Here is a 22,329-nt window from a genome sequence, read left to right as displayed (position 1 = left end):
TTCTTATTTATGGGGTATCAGATCTGGCCCTTGGTTTAATATTTCTATTTTTGTAGTGGATCGACCTTGTGTATTTTTGTCTGTTCCTCTTGATCTATAGGGATCTGTGTAGAATTCTTCAACTCTCGTTAGTGTTTCGTCTTTGTTCATAGTTGAATCTCCTGTTCTGTCCAAATTGTTGATTTTAATTTTTCAGTTTTGTATGTTTCTTTTTAAAATCTTTATGCTTTTATTTTTCTATATTATGTGTTTGATTTTTTCTTTGTAGTTACTCATGTCTTTTCTTATAGCCTTGAGGATTGTCGTATTTAGTGATTCCAGATATTTTTTTTTATATATTCTTATTCCTTATCGTCTGTCGTCTTTTTTCAATAAGGAACTTTGTAGATTGTATTAGATTTTTTTATCTTCTGGGGCCTTTCTTTGACAACCCACATTGTCAGGTACGCCCATACTAATATGTGGATATATGCTTACCACCAATACTGAAGTCGCGCTCACGACATTAACGTGATACATCTCGTAGTTGCAGTGAATTCCTTTTGAACAAAAATTTCTATACAGAAATCATGAATGGGCAAAAATAAAAAAAATTTAATCAGGCAAAAATTACTAATTTAGTCTATCATAATGAATGATTATTGTCAATGAAATTTTAATTATGTAGTCAAAAATTCATTGAATGGCTGTTAAAGGGTAGCAATCCTTAATACATTAATTTTAATAAAAAATTATCCAGTCACCAGAAAGTATGAATTAAAAAGCAATAAAAATTATATGGATGACAGTAATTGAGGAAACAAAAGCTTTGTAATTTATAATTATTGGATAATGGGTGAACCAAAGGTTGTAAGAATTCATATAAATATTGTCGAAAAAGAGTTAATATTATCATAACAAATTGTGTTAACAAGAGTTGAACAGCTGAATACCACGTCAAAGAAGAGTAACCATGAAGTTTCTTGTGATTGTGGCCCTATTTTTCGTCTCCGCACAAGCAGTAAGTCGATTTTTGATTATTTTTCATTTAAACGTTATTCTTATCTGTATTTTCAAAACGTATGTACTTTTCGAGTTCCTTCTGTAAACCTAATTAAAATATGTTTCTTTTGGAACACTTTAATAATCAATTTTCTTTAATAATCACGGTATTTTTAATAATACGGTATTTTTGAATAACTTTTGAAAAATTATACTTTTAATTAAAATATTACTATAAAAAGTTATTGAAACCGTAAGATGAGAGCCGCATTACAGGATCGTTTAATAAAGTACAAAATACTTTATGTCTAAAAGAGAGTTATTGCTATCATGTTAAAGAAATCTTTTATTTTGACAAATGACATTAAATATTTTTGTATAATATAAATATAACCCACGATAAAAATAACCTATAAATGCTTTTGTGCTCCTATGATTCCTATGTGTTACTTATATATCTAATTATAGATTAAAAATTAAAATAAGATCATTGAAAGAAGTAAAACGTTGAATTTAATTAAATTGTTATTTAAAGAATACTATAATCCATAATACTCATCTTACCATATGGAAGAACCATTAGATATAGCTAGTTTACTGGCGAAAATGATGAAAAAATAGAGTTGTTACGGTATATAGTAAAACAATAATCATAAATATTTACTAATCGAGAATAATAAAAATATCAAAAACAATGTTCAATAAATAAAATAAAACATACAACAAATTTGATCAAATATCTATATAATTATAAACATAGGTGAAGTTAGAGTTAGACCTAGACGTTTTTCTACACGTAATTTGACAGGTTACGTGAAAATAACGGTAACTTAAATAAAAGTTCTCTGTACTTTATTTAATTTAAATACAGGCGGCATATATTTCATTAAAGGACAAAAGTAAAGGACGCAAAAATGCACATGCGTATATGTCAATATATGTCATCGTTTTAGAGAAGTTAAAGTCGAGGAGAAAGGAGAAGTCTGGAGAAGTCGAGTTATAATTATTGATGAAAAAAAAAGACAGTTAAGATTGGATTTCATGTATAGTGAGTCTCTGTATCCGCTTATACAACATATTATCTCCTCAACTAAGCAAAAATCCTTAGCGAATTGGTTTCTCGTACTCAGAAAGAGTAAATCGGAATAAAAAGAAAAGACAGTTAAGATTTGATTTCACGTATAGTGCGTCTGTCCCTAAAAGGGATTATATTAGCAACTATGACAGGAACAATTATTTTCACGTTCAGAGCGTTTGTGAATAGCCGCTCCGAAGATCCCTTTTACTGAGAAATATGTATAAGTGGATACACAGACGTGAAATAGACTAAGAAAGAGACTATACGTTAAATCAAATCTTAACTGTCTTTTCTTTTGATTCCGATTTACTCTTTATAAGTACGAGAAACCAATTCGCTAAGGATTTTTGCTTAGTTGAGGAGATATGTTGTGGAATGCAATTTTAGATTTCCCATGTCTCTAATAACATCTTTATCAACGTCTGTTTTGCCTTGCAATTCTTAGAAGGCACAGATTAAAGCAGAAATCTGAATTGGTTTCGAAAATTAGTTTATCTTGCAGTTCACAACATCTAATCGACTTATTTCTCCTCTTATGCTTTATGAATATTTTTTTGCCCTTCCGTAGCTCTTTGTGTTTTGCTTATTCTATGAACATTCCATTCGTAAAAGTCTATACTTGTGACCCATGTTAAAAACTTTTGTTGTTAAATATTCTGAATATTAGTTTCTTCCTTTAATAATATAACTCAATTTATCAAATACCATCCATGTAATCATTGTTCTTCTTTTTATTTCTGTAGTCTGATTTTCTTTTGTTATTTTAAATTCATCAATCCGTTAAGCCTGGTTGCTATTAATACTATATTGCCTGGATACTTAAGATGATCCTTATGAGGATCCCCCCTCTGAGAGGATCCTTATTTAGAAATGGTATTTCCTTTTACCTTTTAGTATATTTTGAAGCGAAGCTTCTATACTAGCGTTTTAATACTTTTTTTCTACAGTAAAACGCTGAAGTGATCGTCACGGAACTAGCGCCACAAGATGGCGTCGTCACGGGTAGCTTCATAGAATAGCGGTTCTTGACATCGATTCACAACACTCGATTAGTTTGTTTCTAGTCATCATATGTTCGTTCTAAGCAGGTTTAAATTAGAAACTGCTTGAAAAATAACTAACAAAATATAGACATTAAATGAGAAGTAAAAAAATAAAATAATATATATCACTAAAAGATTCGATTTGTAACGATTGTCAAAATTTAATAAGTCATAAATGTTATTCGATTAATAATAACATCGAATCATCTGCCTTTCAGCTTGACCCCAAATATGTCGCAGAAGTTATGGAAAAAATTACCAAATTTGCAGAAACGTGTATGGCCGAGACCAAAGCAACAAGTGGTGAGTAGATTTTTATTATTTACATTTATTTTAGTTGAAATAGAGATCGTTGAGCTACAAATCGTAAGATCTAGGTATAGATCATATACAGCATAGAGATTGTGTTTGAGAAACCGAGATTTATAATTTTTAATCTCAATTTCTTGAACCTATCGAAACCTTCATCCACAATGCCATTAAAATTAGTTAAGATTTATATGTATTTATATATATATATTTATATGTATAAGATTTGTAGACTCACACAAAGCATATGATGTAGAAAATATAAGGCAAATATGGGAAAAATAGAACAAAATCGATAGTAAAATCTATATTGCAGTAGTTTTTAAAAACTGTAAAAGAGAAAAATTCAAGTAATGGGAACAGGACTCGAAAACAAGACCCTTTACAGTTTCTAATTCGTCGATGACCAAGCAGTTATATCAAATGATAAGGAAGATATGAAGTACATGATGCAAACAATAACACAATAACAGTACAGACTGACTTAAATTAAATAGAAAATAAACAAATACAAAGAAGGATAAAAACAGCGACACAAGCAGTATCCTGTGTCTATGGCATTCTATAGAATAAAATCTTAAATCTTAAATGGCTGAGGTATTCTCCATCAATGGATAGGCCTTTGTTCTGCTAGTTCATTTTGCTGTCTTGGGTTATATAGAATCGAAAACCTTCTCGAAATCTAGCATAAAGTTGTTGACACTAATCAAAAATTTTAACGACATCCTGATTTTTGACAGTCTTTCTTACCGAAACCGAAAAAAAGAATGATGATTTAAAAATGTCTTATGAGGAAGTTTCTACTGAATGTAGCACATGGTTTGCTGCAAACAAACTAAAACTTAACTCCGATAAAATGCAAAATTTACAATGCATGGGACTAGCCGACATTTACAATGCATGGTTTCTCAGCAAAACTAACTATGCTTGATATACAGATATTTAGATCCCACGGCAGCATTCCGTTATTTTACTAGTTTTCATAGGCACTGCTTTAGTTGTTATTAATATTACCTTATTTTAACTCTGTTGAAAATTAAGCATTTTTAAATATCTAATGCAAATTATGTTCCACAGAGGATGTTGCCCAGATGATGGCTCACAAAACACCAGATAGTCATGAAGGAAAGTGCATGATTTCCTGTATTTACAAAGCATTCAAACTCGTAAGTTAAACATACAAAAACATTAAATTTTGTCAGAAGCCATCTTAATGTTAAACCATCAATAGTGTTAATAAATATCTTGTTATTTTTAGCAAAATGAAGATGGAACCATGAACCCTGATGAAACTCTAAAGATCTTGGAGAAGATTAAAGAAAGTGACGAAGAATTATACGAACAGTTGATGAAAGTGTTCAAAACTTGTCGTGAAAAGCCAGGTAATATAAAAGACTATATTTTTTATTCTACCTATGCTAAAATGATACATAAATTATAATTTTACTTATTTTTTTCAGAACTTATTGTAGCAGATCCCTGTATAACAGCTGTCAATGTGGGGACATGTGTAGTGACTGAAGGAAAAGCGGTAGGTGCCAAAGTTTATTAAATAATTTTTAACAGCTTTGATATCAATAATATAATTAATAATATTATAGGTATAAAAAAATTATAGAGAATATATTATACCAAAACCAACATCAAAACATTCAAACTTTTTTGTACCTAACCGTCTATTGACTGCATTATCTTCGCATTTCCTGTTAATACGAAAATTGATGTATATAATGGGTAACTGATGGCAAAAACTTAAAATCTTACACTTGAAAGAGGCTAAGCGTATCTAAAAAAATATAAAAACAACTAAAGTTTTCTGTGTATACGTATCTACATAAAATGAAGTGGTTAGACTATGTTACTATAGTATATTTTAACTTTCTTTACGTGTACCAATCAGTAGCTATGACAGTATATCTTTTTTTATATGCGCTTAACCTTATAATGTCTAACTATTTCCTGCAAATAAGTACTTCTGTTAAAACATGAAGTAAAAGCTGGTACAGAGATTCTTGGATAAGTAGGCAATGTCGGCAATCTGTGCTGAATTTGTTTCAGAGTCAAAATACAAGAAGCACACCATAATTATAAGACAATTAGAAACGAAACACATGCACTTGTAAGAAAAATAAAAAATGATCACTGGGGATGCTTTTCGAAAGGATTGGAATATGTTTTTTACATAGTCAAAAAACGGAGGTAAAGGAACTAATAGAACAAAAAAACACATAAAAAATAATGTGGATTGACTAGCTAAAAAAGCTCTATGTAAAGGAAGAACAAACGATGCTAGAACCGGAAACACCAGAAATTACCACAAATGAAGAACTTAATATAATTGTACAGAAAGTTCGTAATATACTTAAGAAGCTAAAGAATAAAATACCAGAAGAATGGAGAACGAACGAACTAATTTTAGTATTCAAAAAAGGAGATAAAAACCAAAAAATTACAGAGGTATAAACTTGTTAAAAACAGATAAGAGAATCAGAGGATAAGTTTAGTAGATGAACAACATGGTTTCGTAGTGGAAGATCGTGTATAGATGCAATATTCGTTATAAAGCAAATTACTGAGAAATCACTAGAGTATAATAGACCAGCATTTTTGTGTCTGATTGACCTAAAGAAAGCGTTTGACAGAGTAAGACTCAAAGATGTAATCCATCTTCTGGATAATAGAAAAGTTCCCCTAAATATTCTAAAAACTATCGAAAACATCCACCAAAACAACAAAATGGAAGTCAGAATAGATGGACAACTTACAGAACCTATAGAAATAGGCAGCGGAATAAGACAAGGGGACTCATTGAGCCCCATGCTCTTCAATTTAATCATGGATGAAATCATCAAAGGCGTTAACAAAGGAAGAGAATACAGAATGCGAAACAAAGAAATAAAAATACTCTGTTACGCAGACGACGCAATATCGATAGCCCAAGATGAAGATAGTCTGCAAAAACTGGTCCATAGATTTAACATAAAAGCAAAACAATTTAATATGACAATCTTATCTCAGAAAATTAAAACAATAGTAGTCAGCAAGAATGGGACAATTAAGAACTCGTTTCTGGCGGGAAGAGCTGGATGCGCTACCACTGCTACACGACTCAATTGAACCAAAGTTTGTCTTTAACAAACCCTACAAAAACGAAACAGGACAGTATAGGGAGACAAACGCGGCAAATGCCTATTGCATATATACCAATGGCTCCAAAATGAAAGAAGGCTCAGGATGCGGGATATACTCCAGATCACTGAACCTCAGAATAAAGTGGAGTATGGTCAAAAACGCCAGCTTAGTTCAGACAGAACTGACTGGTATCTCCATAACCGCAAAAGAGATAACCCAAAAAGGTATAGCAGAGAAAACTATAATGATCTGCACAGATAGCAGACAAGTGCTACTAACCTTGAATAGACCACGTGTCACATCAGGGCTAGTAATGGAGTGTCACGAGTCACTAACTCAAGCTTCGGATGGTAATACCATTATCCTGAGGTAGGTTAAAGGACACGATAGAAATAAAGGCAACCGCATTGCTGACCAATTATCTAGGAAGGCGGCAGGCCTAAGACTCTTAGGACCTAGGGATCTTTTTGATCGGTGAACTACAACAATCGCGGAAATTGTCAAATGTCACTCCCATACGCAAACCGTAAAAAGATGGGAAGAAGGGCAAGGATGTAAACTTGCCAGAGTAACATTAAGTAACCTTGAAGAATCAAAGCATCAAAGCATCGAAGCATCAAAGAAATACTTGGGAATGACCAGGAAAAACCTACGTTTGACAGTTGGTTTTTTAACTGGTCATTGTCAACTAAGCAAACACCTCCACACACTGGGGGTAGCAGACACACCTCTATGTAGGAAGTGTGAACGAGAAGACGAAACTGTAGAGCATGTCCTATGTGAATACCCGGGGTTATCGTTAATACGAGAGTACGCGTTCGGCGAGTCCTGGCCCACACCTGCCCACATAAGAGAGATGTATCCTGGTGACTTATCCACCTTCCTAGAAATGGCAGGATGGACAATGAGCTAAGGGTAACAGCTTCCTGGGAGGATGCACAATGGGTCAATTGTGGCCTAAGTGTTGTGAAACTTAACTCGCCCTCCCTACTCTACAGATACAGATAGTAGTCAGCAAAGAACCAACCAGATATAAAATAGAAATTGATGGCATCAGTATCAAACAAGTAATGGGAATAAAATACCTGGGAATTACACTGTCTAGCTATAGAGACCTGGACAAAGAAGTGAGAGATCAAGTACAAAAAGCAAATAGACTGGCAGTAGGCCTTAATAACATTATATGGCGGAACAGACATATTAACACTGAGATGAAGTCAAGAAAAGTGTAAGACCAATAATGACATATGCCTCAGAAACAACACCCGACACAGCGACAACGCAAATGATACTGGAAACAGCAGAGATGATAGTACTGAGAAGAATTACAGGAAATACAATGAGATATCGAAAGAAAAGTGAAGACATTAGAAGAAAATGTAACGTACTGTGTACAAATGAATGGACACAAAATAGAAAAAAAGGATGGAATAACCACATAAGCAGAATGGAGGAGACCCGTGTTGTCAAAAGAGCAAGAGATAAGTCACCAATAGGCAGAAGTATTGGACGACTGCGCAAAAGATGGAGTGATAATTTTCCATAGAGGTATTAATTTGTTAATATTTATTAGGTAATTAATTGCTTATAAAGAGAAAGAAGAAGAAGAAGAAGAAGAAAAAACAAAAAGACAGTTACGAATGCAAGTACATAACACGACGATAATATGACAAGTGTCAGAAGAGGCTCCCAAAATAGTGGGGATTGCTTTGTATATATTGAAATTAAGACGACTTTGTAATTTATAATTTGTTTAATACTTTAACATAATATTGACTATTTTCTTATCCATGTTTAATACTTTTCTTTTTTGTTTGCAGCTTGGCGTCAAATGCGAAATATTTGGAATGTGATTTTTATATTGAATTTTTAAAAATGTTTTACCTGTTTTTTGACCTGTTTGAATAAATAAAACATTTGTAAATGTTTGGTATACTAATTATTTTAAAGTGACTTAAAAAATGTCAGTTGAATAAAAAATTATATACAAAGTGGCAAGATATACCGAAATATTTAACATATATTAGATACAAAATATCAGTAAAAATTTATATTGTTAACACCAAAAATGACGAACATACTATATATACCAGAAAGTAACGTCACAAACCGATTTAGTAGAGTATTGAAGGACCTGACATAATTGAATGTGACACCAAAAGACATATGTATCGCCCTTCAACATTATGGAATTTTTCCTTTAAGAATACGAAAAGACATAAAAATATAAGAAGTGCATACCCTTTAACCTCAAAGGCAACAGACTCTTTATTAACCAAGTAGGAAACTATACGCCAAGTGTCAAGACCAAGACATCCTTCGGGGTAAAAAAAAAATAATAAATATATAAGACGAAGAAAAACAAGACTTATTTACCACCCATTTAAATATTTCTTTGTTAATTTAAGGGAAACTGATATACCAAGATTCAAGACTATGACTTTTTCTTTACCCGCTGCCTACGACCGCATTTTTTTGCAGCAAAGTATAATTGAACTATAATTGAATTATTAAATTCATTAAAATGAAGTACCATTAAGCGGGAGAAGAAAGTAGTTTTTGTAGAGAGGCTAATAGATCAGGGCGTATCTGTGAAAAAAAACTAAATTTATATATGAGAAGTGACATCAGTGGCGGATTCAGAAATTTTTGTCGGGGGGGGGGGTGTCATGGGTCTTGAGGGTAATTTTGATATAGTATTTAAATTTTTGCACCTTTCAGTAGCTGATTCCCAGAAATTTTTATCGGGGGGGGGTGGCATGGGTCTTGAAGGTGATTTTGATATAGGATTATTTAGATTTTTGCACCTTTACGATTGATATGATTTGTGCCTCATTGGGAAACATACGCAACGACAGAAACGAATACATAGAGTCAGAAGAGGAGATAGCAATGGCGTGAAAAGAATACGCAGAAAGACTTTTTAATGACGAAAGACCAATACAACCAACGCGCAAACTTCCTTCCGAAAACTTATCAGGGCCATCAATAATGCGAAGTGAAATAGAATATGCAGTTAGAACCACAAAGATGCATAAAGCAACAGGTCCAGATGAAATTAATATAGAAGCAATAAAACTACTAGACGAGGAGAATATCGAAATCTTGGTAAAGCTGTTCAATAGAATTTATGATACTGGTTACATTCCGCGAGAATGGCTGCAGTCATCCTTTGTGATGATCCCAAAAACAGCTAATCCCACAAAATGCAATGAACACCGCTTAATCAGTTTAATGAGTCACTTGCTGAAACTCTTCCTTAGGATATTACACTCAAGAATGTACAAGATACTAGAAGAACTTAGCGGGTCAACACAATTCGGTTTTAAGGGAGGACTAGGAACAAGAGAGGCAATTTTATGTTTGAACACTTTAATACAAAACTGTTTAGATCAACGAAAAGATGTCTACCTCACCTTCATCGACTACGAGAAGGCATTTGACAATGTTAAACATGATATCATGATGGAACTACTACATAGGGCCAACATTGACCAGAAGGAGATCAGAATTATTCAGAATCTATACTGGAACCAAATGGCAAAGGTGAGGATTGATCAAGACCAATATACGGATGAATTTGAAATCCGGAAAGGTGTCCGCCAAGGCTGCATACTCTCTCCGATGCTTTTTAATTTATATGTTGAAAATATATTTGCGGAAGCATTAGAAGACACGGAATTAGGCATTAAGGTGAACGGCATACCAATTAGCAACCTACGCTATGCGGACGACACAGTGATTATAACTGATAAATTGGAAGATCAGCAGTTATTACTTGATAGGGTGAATAGCATAGGTAAAAAATATGGCCTCAAAATCAACATTGTGAAAACGAAATATATGGTCATTAGCAGAAACCCTCCAGAAAACCCGATAATATGCATAGGTGACGATCGCATAAAACGCGTGAAAACTTTTAAATACCTTGGCACCACAATCAATGACCAATCGGATCCACAACAAGAGATAAAAACCCGAATACAAATGGCAAGACAAGCTTTTGTGAAATTCAGACCGCTCCTATGTAATCAAAACCTACATTTCGAAATACGCTACAGAATGGTCAAGTGCTACATATGGTCCATCTTGCTTTATGGCATGGAAACGTGGACTTTGAAAAAAACATCTATCAACAAACTTGAAGCATTTGAAATGTGGTCATTAAGAAGAATGATGCGCATACCTTGGGTGGATAGAGTTCGAAACGATGACGTCCTTAAGAGAGCCGGCGTGGAAAGAGAACTCTTTGAATTAATTAAAAAACGCAAGATTGGTTACCTTGGGCACATATTGAGAGAAGCAAAATATGAAATACCAAAGTTAATCCTACAAGGGAAGATCGAAGGTAGGAGAGGAGCCGGCCGCAAACAATTATCCTGGTTAAGAAATATTAAAGAATGGACAGGAATACACAATACAGGCGAGCTGTGTCACGCCGCCAAGAACAGAATTCTAGTAATGAGATAGTCGCCTACGCACTTTGGTGTATGGCATGTTAAGAAGAAGAGGGAAACATTTTATCAATAATTATTTCAATTCTCAATTAATAATTATTTCAAGCGATATATTAAACCAATGAGAAGCTATTAAAACCCAAATACCCTACGGCTACAAAGAAAAGTACAACATTAAGGGGTCTTAAACTTAAACCAAAAAAGAAATAATTTAAACCCACATATTCTATGACAGTAAAATCAAGTGTACAAGACTATTAAACCAAAGGAAAGTTATTAAAATATAAATACTGAAAAATCAAGGACTGTAAATTTAAACTAGGTATTTTTAAGACAATTAATTTAAACCCATCTATCCTATGGCTACAAAATCAAGAACAAAATAAGGATAAATAAGTCTAAACCAAAGTTAAGTAGTTTAAATGCAATAACTCAATGTACGTGTAAACATTAATGAATGTATTAAACATTCCTAATAAACTCTATCTTATCGTTAGATATCCAATATCGATTTGTAAAAACATTCATTTATTCCTTATTGCTACACGGAGTGGAAACATGGACTCTTGGAATTACAAGTATGAGGCGTATAGAAGCCTTTGATATATGTGTTTTTCGAAGGATGCTGAAGATTTTGTATAGAGCACGTGACCAACAACGAGGTGCTGAGAAGAATGAGAACTGAGAGAGAACTCCTAAATACTGTAAACAACAGAAAAACGTAGTAGGACATATTTACAGAGGAGAAAAATATAACTTTCTACGACTTCTAATGAAAGGGAAAGTAGAAGGAAAAAGAGGTCCAGGAAGAAGAAAATGCTCCTGGCTGAAGAATGTAAGGGACTGGACAGGCATGGACACACATTCGATATTAAGAACAGCTCAATGTAGAGAGCCATTTGCTGTAGTCATAGCCACCCTTCCGTAATAAAGAAAAAACCTTAAGAATAAGTGTAAACAGCATTTTATTTAAAATAATTTTTAATCACTGTAAATAATGTTTTGTATTTTTGAATAATTTTTTTGTATTTTTAAGTAATAAAGTAATACAAATATATTAATAATATTTTTATGTAGGACTATTGATACACATACGTACCATTACACAAGACTAATGGTACATAGATGTACCACCACTCCCGCCAACACCCTAATATGTTCAGTAACATTTTTTGATAAAACAGGGTATGTTTGTACAGTATACTCCCTTTATAACGAACACGGTTATTACGAGGTTTTGCTTATAACGAGGTACATTAGATGTCCCGTGAAATTTCTATTGAACTATAACCCTTTATAGCGAGGTAAATTTGCTTATAACGAGAGAAAATAAGATTGCAAAACGTGTTTTTTACGTTTTGGCCCGGCCGTAGTTATAAATAAATACCCTTTTTAACTGCGGGCCGCCCGCAATAAACTTCTTACAATTTATGATTCTTAGTCGGAAATGTAAAATTTATGATTCACAAGTGTCATTGTATTGGGTTGACCATTCACACCTAATAATATGGGTCCTAATAGACAAGATGTGGAAAGTGTTTTAAAGGTTGTCAGAAACTTTATCCAAGGACAAAACGCAAATGAAGAAGCATAAAACTGTTTCACATCTTTAGAAAATATGATAGATAGAATACTGGACAATTTAAAGCGGTCAAAAATGACAAAATAACTTTATACGCTTTATACATATTTACAGAATACAGATTTTTTGTTTTAACATATATCATTGACATTAAAAGTAAACAACTCTTTTTTGTTTTAATGCATTTCATTGATAATAAAAGTAAACAACTAAAAACGCCATTCAAACTATATTTATTAGCATCTTATATTGCTCCGAATGGCTTCACTATAGAAAGTTAATGTTTTAGAAAACTACATATTCATATGTATGCACAATATTATTGTTGTTGGATATAACGAGATCCGCTTATAACGAGGTAATTAGTCTGCCATTTCAGTTCTCGTTATAGAGGGAGTCTACTGTATATATAAAAATAAAAAACCACAAAAATATGTCTTTAAAACCCATTAAAAAAACCGTCCCAAAAGAGTTAAAACTAGTTCCACTAAAACATTAATAAATCTCTAGATGAGACACAGAGATGAGAGTCTTTTGTAATATTTCATACTACACATTTCAACTGTCAAATCCGTCGATACAGTTGTAGCGACTATTTCACTATCATAGACTATTTCTAACTAATAAAACGTCATAGCAACGTCACGTTTCCTACGGACACAACTCCTTCCTTTCCGTGATTTCTCAGCGACAAAATTATGACAGATCCGTCACGAAGGTGTCTGGTAATTCTATTGTTGTCAGTTTGACAAAAGTCATTGAGAATTCTGGACAGATATAATGAATCCAACGAAAAATCAAGATTTGGATGTCAGTCAGGTAAAGAAATCAAAAAAATTGGTTTCGGAAAATGTCCCATTGAACACGCAGGGGTCGAGAAGCTCTATTTGGACCCAATTTTCGGAGTTCCTAAGGATAAGAAATTTTACGCTTGAATGATGTACTACCCATAACGGAACTAGCAAAATTTCTCGAGGATTATGCCTTTAACATGAAAAAAGTCAATGGCGAAAACTATAAAGACTCGTCTGTAAAGTCAATGTGGAATACTACAGCAAAAATGGTACAAGAAAAATATTTCACGGAGTACGGCATAAAAATCGACACTTTCAATTCAATAAGGTGGCTAATCAATGTCATTATTTGTCAAGAACATTATGTCAGTTTTTTGGTTGTATTTTGTGTTTGTGTTTATTTTATTTACTGTATTCCAAAATGTTTATACGTCCATGATTTTAAAAATGAAAAGGTTATTACGAATCATAGAAGTTCCAGGAAAAATATTTATTTGCATAAGACTTTGACCAAATGTATAATTTGAAGTATAAACTGAAGCTCTTGCAATTCTTGAAGCCTTGAAATATTTCGACAGTTTAAACAATAATGCAGTTTTAATAATATCCGATTCATTATCAGTCTTATTATCTCTCAAAAATACAAAGTTACCCAATTATAATTCTAACCCTTTTATTTACCAAATTAAGAACATACTTGTTAACCTTAAAAATAAAAATAAAACTACGAATTTTATTTGGGTAAAGGCTCATGTTGGTATAAAACATAATGAGCATGTTGATTACATTGCAAAAGCTGCAATAACCTCGACAGCTGAAATTTTACCAGATGAGAGAATTTGTGTTCCTGATGCTTTTCTTATCTCTAAAAGAAATCAAACAGATCGTTGGAATACCGCCTGGCAAACTTTTTGCTACCACTCAACAACACAATACGTGCATATACAACCACACATCCCTAATTCCAGATGGTTTAAGAATTTCAATACCGCTCGTAAATATACAACAACTTTAATAAGATTGAGATTTGGCCACGCTTGTTATCCTGTTCATCTTGCTCAAATCAAAATATATAATTCAGACTTATGCGAAACTTGTCAAGAAAAAGGAGATCTTAACCACATCTTTTTTAAGTGTTCCAAATATCTTCAGCATTCAGGAACTCTTTTAAACAACTTGCAAACTCTGAAAATATTTCCTCCATATCAAATAAATAACCTGTTGGCTACTAATAATAAAAAAGTTTATGATTGTTTGATTAAATTTATACATAGTGCAAATGTGTGTCTGTAGTCAATCTCAGCTAAGCTCGTTAACCTTTGTTCTAACCCAATTGTTTATTTACCTTTCTTTCCGTGACCTATTGCTAGTAATGTCTTAAACAAATGTCCTGATGGGTCCCTGGACGAGAAGTGAGTATCCCTGTTGTTCCTTATATTTGTTTTTTCTTGATATAATTTTCTCTTTTTGTTTGATTCAGTTATAGGGATTTTATGAGGTTTTTTGACTCGAATAGATACACTTTTTGCACTAGCAATTAATAGTATAGATTATACACTTAAATATGTATACACTGTATAATGTACACTTATGTATGCACTTATGTGTATATGCATACACTTTTTTTTTCTTTAGTATAAATTATATCAGAATATTGATATTAGTAATTTTTCTTTTATTATATCTCAATATGTAATTGGCTAAATAGCTAAGTGCTAAAGCCACAAAAAAAAAAAAAATAAAATAAAAAAAAAATATTCGGTATATATCTACCGAATTAGTATAAAATAATAATAATATTAATAAATATTAAATATATTTACAAAAGGAACATTTTTATTCTCGAGATTCAAAGGGAGAGAAAATATATCTTCTGTCTCTCTCTCTCTTACCTATATCTTACACGACATGTAATGGTTTTGCCAATTCACTCCTGTACAAATTTCCACGTCGAACGCGCGTATAGAAGTATAACTTCAAAAAAAGAAAACTCAGTTCAAAAGCATTATCCACTGAAAAACTATTAAAAATCATCCAAAGCTACGACGACGAAACCCCCGATGGAGCACAAAAGTTTTTTCACCTTTGCTAATTTGAACTTGGAGAGGCAATGAGGCTGTAAACTGCTAAATTCACTTTTTCCAGAAGGAATTTGATATTATGGGAGAATTTAGGGGCCGAATTGAGTACAACAAATTTTTTTCCGAAACGAATCAAGGTGGTTCGAAAAGCAGCAAATGGCTGCATTGATTGGTGCATTAATTGTCTCGTGAAATAGTCTTGTCGAATATCACTCGAGAGAAGATTATTTACTGACAAAATTTTCTTCTGATTTTATTCAAGTTTGTTGCCTTTTAGCAATTTTCGCTTATGAAATTTTGACAAAATCACTCGACTGACGTCTCGTGATTTAATTGTCAAAATTTAATTCGCGAAAATTGCCGGGCAGCAAACTTTCATAAGATACTAGTTCGTTTTTTAACTAGGAGTAAACTAGAAAAACAGATTCACACCCAAGAAAGTTACTAGAAAAGTCACCAAATACATCTTCTTTTTTCGTTGATTATCTCGGCCTTGCGGTAATCCAGTAATCAGTATCGGACAACCTCACACCAAAGAATATAGACGCTTATATAAGCGTCTATATTCTTTGCTCACACGTCGATTCTAACCTATAACTTTGTTTGTTTATGCAGTATTTATACTGTGGTTTATGTTTGAATAATAATTTTTTTCAATTCTATATTTCTCGCTTTTATAATTACAATAAAAAAATGTTGGATTGTTATGAAGAAGTTTAAGAGTTTATTTATAACATTGTAGAAGAAAATCGTCTTTATATCCTTATTTATATATATATATATATATATATATATATATACAGGGTGAGTCATGAGGAACTTGACATACTTCTACCATATGTAGAGTCCCTCAGGGAGCATATCATGTGGCCACTAAAAAATGTCAACTCCTCTTCTTTATTAATTAACAGGGTGATTTGTGTAATTGACCATTTATTTCATTTTACTGTAGTGTTTATACGGCTCATTTGATTTTTTTAATTTTTGCATGATACAGTACACTACTATCAAGCATTCGACTGGTATTAGCTAAACTAAAAAATTCCAGGACTGGCTTTGGAAAAATTAATTTAGGGATTCGTATTAAATATTACACCCTGTATAAATTTTTTTTAAAATGCAATAAGTGATTTTCAAACTACATAAATAGCCAATGAAAACGACATATGCGACAATGTTGTCGCACTTTTATTAAATTTTTAGTGAACGATCAAATCTTACCAAAAATAGAACAACCATAATGAAGTATCAAATTATAAGGTATTAATTTAAACAAATGTTATAAATTTCAAACATTTTAATTAAAATGAGTTCCTACAACATAATCTAATACGTAGAAAATTAACATCTTTACTGTCACTTTGTATTATCTCTACGATAGAATCAATTGTTTTTCAATTTTAAATTTTTACTCATAGATCGTATTGGGCCATTATTTTCGATAAATAATAAATTAAATTGATTAAAAAGTCAAACCTCTTGTATGTGTTAGTTTTTGTTGATTGTAAATGATTAAAATTGTATGTCAAATAATAATACATTGCATCAACTGTACTAAATAAAAATAAATCTAAAAAAGTTTAAAATGAAGGTTGGCGTTGACCGTTTGACGTTTCTTGATATTTTATACCCATTGTCATTATTGTCATTATCAATTGTTATTTATGTGTACAAGAATACATATTTCTTCTGTCATATCTACGTTAAGTACATTGTGTTAGTTTTGGTAGAGCTTTTGTTACTTTCGTTCAAAATGCCACATCAGTTTTCGACCACAGAATATGCAGACATAATATTTGTTTATTGATTCTGTAATGGGAATGGTAGGGCTGCTATTAGAGAATATCGCAGGAGATTTCCTAATCGTCGAACTCCCAGTCATCCAACATTTGGGTCAGTTTTTAATTATTTGCGAGAAAATGGCACTTTTTCTAGTGGAACAACAGAGCGACATGTAGATGAAGCGCAGGAAGATGACATTATGGACGCCGTTACTATGAACCCTACAATAAGCACCAGACAAGTAAGTCAAGAACTCAATGTTACTCAATCAAAAGTAAGTAGAGTCTTACAAAAAAATAATCTATACCCATATCACATTCAAATGGTTCAGCGACTACATGCTGAAGATGAGATCGATAGGTTGGAATTTTGTAGATGGATATACCATTTGGATATACCAACGCTATACAGGACACTATTTACAGATGAAGCCCAATTTACCAGAGACGGGATAAATAATTCACGAAATTCACATGTGTGGGCAGAAGAAAATCCCCATGCTATTCGAGAACGTCGTTCTCAGTTAAGGTTTTCGGTTAACGTGTGGATTGGTGTTATAAATAACCAATTAGTAGGTCCTCACTTTTTTGATGGTCCTTTAACAGGGCAGGTCTATTTGAACTTTCTACAAAATATTTTGCCGAATTTTCTTGCCAAAGCGAACGTTGCTATCCGAGGGATGTATTTTCAGCATGATGGGGGCACCCCCACACTTTTTACTGGCAGTGAGACAACATCTCAATAATGTTTATGGCAACAGGTGGATAGGACGTGCAGGTCCTATTTCGTGGCCTTCAAGATCCCCTGATTTCAATCCCGTTGATTACCATATTTGGGGACGATTGAAGCAACTAGTTTACGCAGTGAATATTAATAACCGACAACAATTAATTGATAGAATTATACATTGTTGTAATACTATTAGAAACGATCCCCAGAGTATCCGTAATTCAATACGTCAATTAACAATTCGGCAACAAAAATGTGTACAGGCTGCAGGGTTCCATTTCGAAAATCTATTTTGAATTATTTTTATTTTGTTACCATTATTGTATCTTTTCCAGTTCTAATTTATGGGTTTATCATAACTATGTACATATTTTTAGTTTTTTTTTTAAATTGTTCTTCGTTATTGTTAGTAGTTACTGTTTTTTGTTGTGCAGTGACTCAGTTTATTATTTCAATTAAAATGTTTGAAATTTATAACATTTGTTTAAATTAATTACCTTATAATTTGATACTTCATTATGGTTGTTCTATTTTTGGTAAGATTTGATCGTTCACTAAAAATTTAATAAAAGTGCGACAACATTGTCGCATATGTCGTTTTCATTGGCTATTTATGTAGTTTGAAAATCACTTATTGCATTTTAAAAAAAATTTATACAGGGTGTAATATTTAATACGAATCCCTAAATTAATTTTTCCAAAGCCAGTCCTGGAATTTTTTAGTTTAGCTAATACCAGTCGAATGCTTGATAGTAGTGTACTGTATCATGCAAAAATTAAAAAAATCAAATGAGCCGTATAAACACTACAGTAAAATGAAATAAATGGTCAATTACACAAATCACCCTGTTAATTAATAAAGAAGAGGAGTTGACATTTTTTAGTGGCCACATGATATGCTCCCTGAGGGACTCTACATATGGTAGAAGTATGTAAAGTTCCTCATGACTCACCCTGTATATATATAATGTAGTTTATATATAGTTTTATATTTATATTATATAGTTTTTCGGCAAAAAGTGAATCTATTTCAGATATTTGAGCAAGAAAGTTTTGTTTCTGGTCAGCAATCCAATGTATAAACCATTATTTGAATAATTTCACCTAAAAAATAACTATAGTAAGTTCTCATCTAGCTCATAAATTTTAATTACAAAAACTATTTAGTAGCAACAATAATATACTCGATTATAAAAATGAAACCTCTAAAAAGTTTTAGTTAATTTTACTATACAATTTAGGCTAAGACATATTTACTTACTTAAAATTGATTTGCTTCAAGAATTTATATAATAGTGAATGACACATATTTGGAAGATCTGGGCGGTTGTTAATTTCACTTAACATTTTATTTAACCCGGTATCTGGCAACACCAAAAATAGATGTCGCAAAATTATTTTATTGTGTATATAATCTTATATAACTCTCAAAAACACACTGTGGTACAAAAAAACCGGAAGGAGATAGGGGAAAGTGGTTTTTGAATCCGTTGCCTACAAGCAACATTGCCAGTCAAGAAACACTATTTGATACTGATAACTTCACTAATGAAGATCTCAAAATTTTGTTAATCATAAATAAAAAACTGTTTAACTAAAGGACATTTTATTGATTTAATAAAAAAATTAAAAGTACCTAAGACTAAAAAATTATAAATATAGGCCTAATTCTAACGGTGGAATGATAAAAAGCAATTTTTGTTCGGTGTAAAACAAAGCCGTTTTTTTTACACTACATTTTTCACACTGCACAGTTATATAGCCAGTTTTACAAAATCTACATCTTCCTTTAGCGGTATAAAGTGGCCAGTGACCTAACGCATCTGTTCTGGTAGCATCATCAGGTCTTACAACAAGAGGGTGGCGAATAATGTTATCTGTATTTTCTATACTTGATGGACGGCCTCGCTTTACTTTGTTCTTTCCAGTGTTGGACAAAGACCTAGCTAGTTCCATTCTAAACTTCTTGAGAGGCATAAAATTTATATTATTGGCTTTACTGTCATTTTGATATAATATCCAAGCATTTATAATACAGACATCTAAGAGCCAGGTAACTATTGGAAAGTACCATCTTTTACTACGACTTGGACTTCTGTAAAGACCCAATAAAGAGTTAGCTTCATCCACTCCACCCATGTGTTTATTGTATTGAGTGATTAGATTTGGGCATGGCACGTTTATTTTTCTTTTATGTTCTTTAGAATACCTTTGTACATGATTGACTGGTTCAATCCCACAACCAGTGCTAGCAAGAAGTACACATTTGTTATCTGCCCATTTGACAACTATAATATTCTTTTGTTCATCGGATTTATAAACATAGGAACCCCTGCCACGTTTTAGCAAAACCTTATCAGTATCCAAGGTGCAACCTGCTATTATATTTGAGCGAATAGTGCCCAAGCTAAGGATATTATACTTTTCCTTCAAGTAATCAAATAGTCTCAAACTGGAAAACCAATTGTCACAAAAAATCATTGAAATCTGGGGGTCATCCAATGTTTTACATAGTGCAATCACTGAAGATGCACCGACACCCAAGGATTGTTCTTCTTCAGAAATCTGATTGATAGTTCCCTGTAGTTGTGAAAATGTCGAAGCTCCTTGGTAAGGAATGAAATCGGCAATATATCCTGAAACACCTGCCCTTACAAAGAACTTATAACCCCATTTATGAGGCTTATTTTGTATGTATTGTCGTAAATTGCCACTGTATGTACCTTTGTATGCAACCATAGCCTTATCTATGGAATATTGGTTTTCGAACTGATACTTATAACAATTTGTAGAAATATGATATAAGAGGGGACGAATTTTGAAATAGCGGTCTTTCGTTTCTGAAGTTGCTTCTAAGTTATTATTGAAATGGACCAGTGTTCTCAGTTTTTGAAATCTTTTTAGGGACATAACATCAGCAACAAGAGGAATTCTTGAAGAAGTAGCCCAATAATCTTCTATTGCTGGCAGCTGTATTACCCCCATAAAAATCAAAATGGAGAAAAAGTCTGTTATTTCGGAAGTATTTGTGTTGACACTTAACCCAGTTTTTTGAGTACTGTATAAATTCGTCTGGTATACAATATTCTCTATTAGATTTAGTGAAAAAAAACCTCGTAAAATACTCAAGAGGCAAGGCTACCTCTACTGCATTATTGCCTATAGTTGGATTTTCGAACGGAATGGTTTCTATGTCACTTTCAGACCAGTTATAATTTACTGACTCCACTACTTTTTTACGTTTTCTTGGTGGTTCTTCATGATCGCCTTCTTCATTTGTTTGATTAGCCTCCTCTTCAGTTAGCAGTTGATGATTATGAGGTGCATCATTTTCATCTGATTCTGCGGCAATTTCATTTATATTGATGTTTTCAATTTCTTCATCATACTCCTCCATATCAGACAAATCAGAGAGATCAGGGTTAACAGGAACAATACATGACATTTTGGTCTTTTTTCCATAAAAGGAGGTAGTTGCTATTTCATTTAAATTTTCCATATTGAAATCTTATACTGAAAAAAAAAGTCAATTACTAAACTGACAATGTTGCTTCAGAGCCACATGATGTTTGTTCAACAAAATAATATCATTACTTACAGTATACAGCAAAAAATAGCAGAGAATTACACTAAAACAACCTTTGTTTATATACCAAATAAAAATTCAACCTCATAGTACTCCTAACAAACGGTTGATAATAAAAATTATGACACACCCACTTACACGTAGGTCTCTACTGGTATCCTCTCTAGTAAAATTATTTTTTTCAAATATCTCTATTGAATGTTAGATGTCGCCACCAGTTTTATATAACTAACACGACTTGTTGCTTACAATTATCATTGTCACATAACAGCTATATAAAGTAGAAATTGATTTAAGAGCTTATAACGACGATGTTGCCTGAGAGCATCAAAACCAGATACCGGGTTAAAGTGGGCATTTCATTCTTGAAAAAGAAGCTTTGTACTATCTGTCGTACAAATGTTTTAACTCTTTCATCGTATGTTGCAAGGATAGAAGGTCAACCGCCAATATTTTTAGGACATCTTACTGTTCCAGTCTGCCTATATTCCTTAACTGGTCTGTGAAAGTTGAATTCGCAACACCTAAAATTAGCACATTACTTTAAGAAGTCTTGATTTTAACAATAACTATTCTGGAAAACTAACCTATTGCCTGTTTTATTTTTGCTACCATGGCTGTTATTTTCAGGCTTATTATCATTTAAGGATTATCAATTTTTATTTATTTGTACATATTTACAATGTATTGTTTTTCATTTGATGATCAATAACCCAAATCTACTCGGCGTTTTTTAGACGGAGAAGAAGGTAGAGAAAGAATTACCACTAGTACT

General features: G+C 32.5%; 1 protein-coding gene across 1 annotated transcript; it reads left to right on the top strand.

Annotated features, from left to right (window-relative positions):
- The first annotated feature begins 890 nt into the window (after positions 1-890).
- Positions 891-8,471, top strand: LOC140437871 (general odorant-binding protein 19d-like). The gene is made up of 6 exons (XM_072527667.1): positions 891-1,000; positions 3,321-3,405; positions 4,489-4,577; positions 4,670-4,793; positions 4,872-4,942; positions 8,364-8,471. The coding sequence occupies exons 1-6, from the start codon at positions 953-955 to the stop codon at positions 8,394-8,396; spliced, it is 450 nt and encodes a 149-aa protein (XP_072383768.1). The 5' UTR covers positions 891-952; the 3' UTR covers positions 8,397-8,471.
- The last annotated feature ends 13,858 nt before the right edge of the window (positions 8,472-22,329 follow it).

The sequence above is a fragment of the Diabrotica undecimpunctata genome, chromosome 1 (genome assembly GCF_040954645.1).
Source record: "Diabrotica undecimpunctata isolate CICGRU chromosome 1, icDiaUnde3, whole genome shotgun sequence".
Taxonomy (NCBI): Eukaryota; Metazoa; Arthropoda; class Insecta; order Coleoptera; family Chrysomelidae; genus Diabrotica; species Diabrotica undecimpunctata.
Note: the sequence above shows the minus strand (reverse complement) of the source record. Positions and strands in the feature narration are given on the sequence as shown.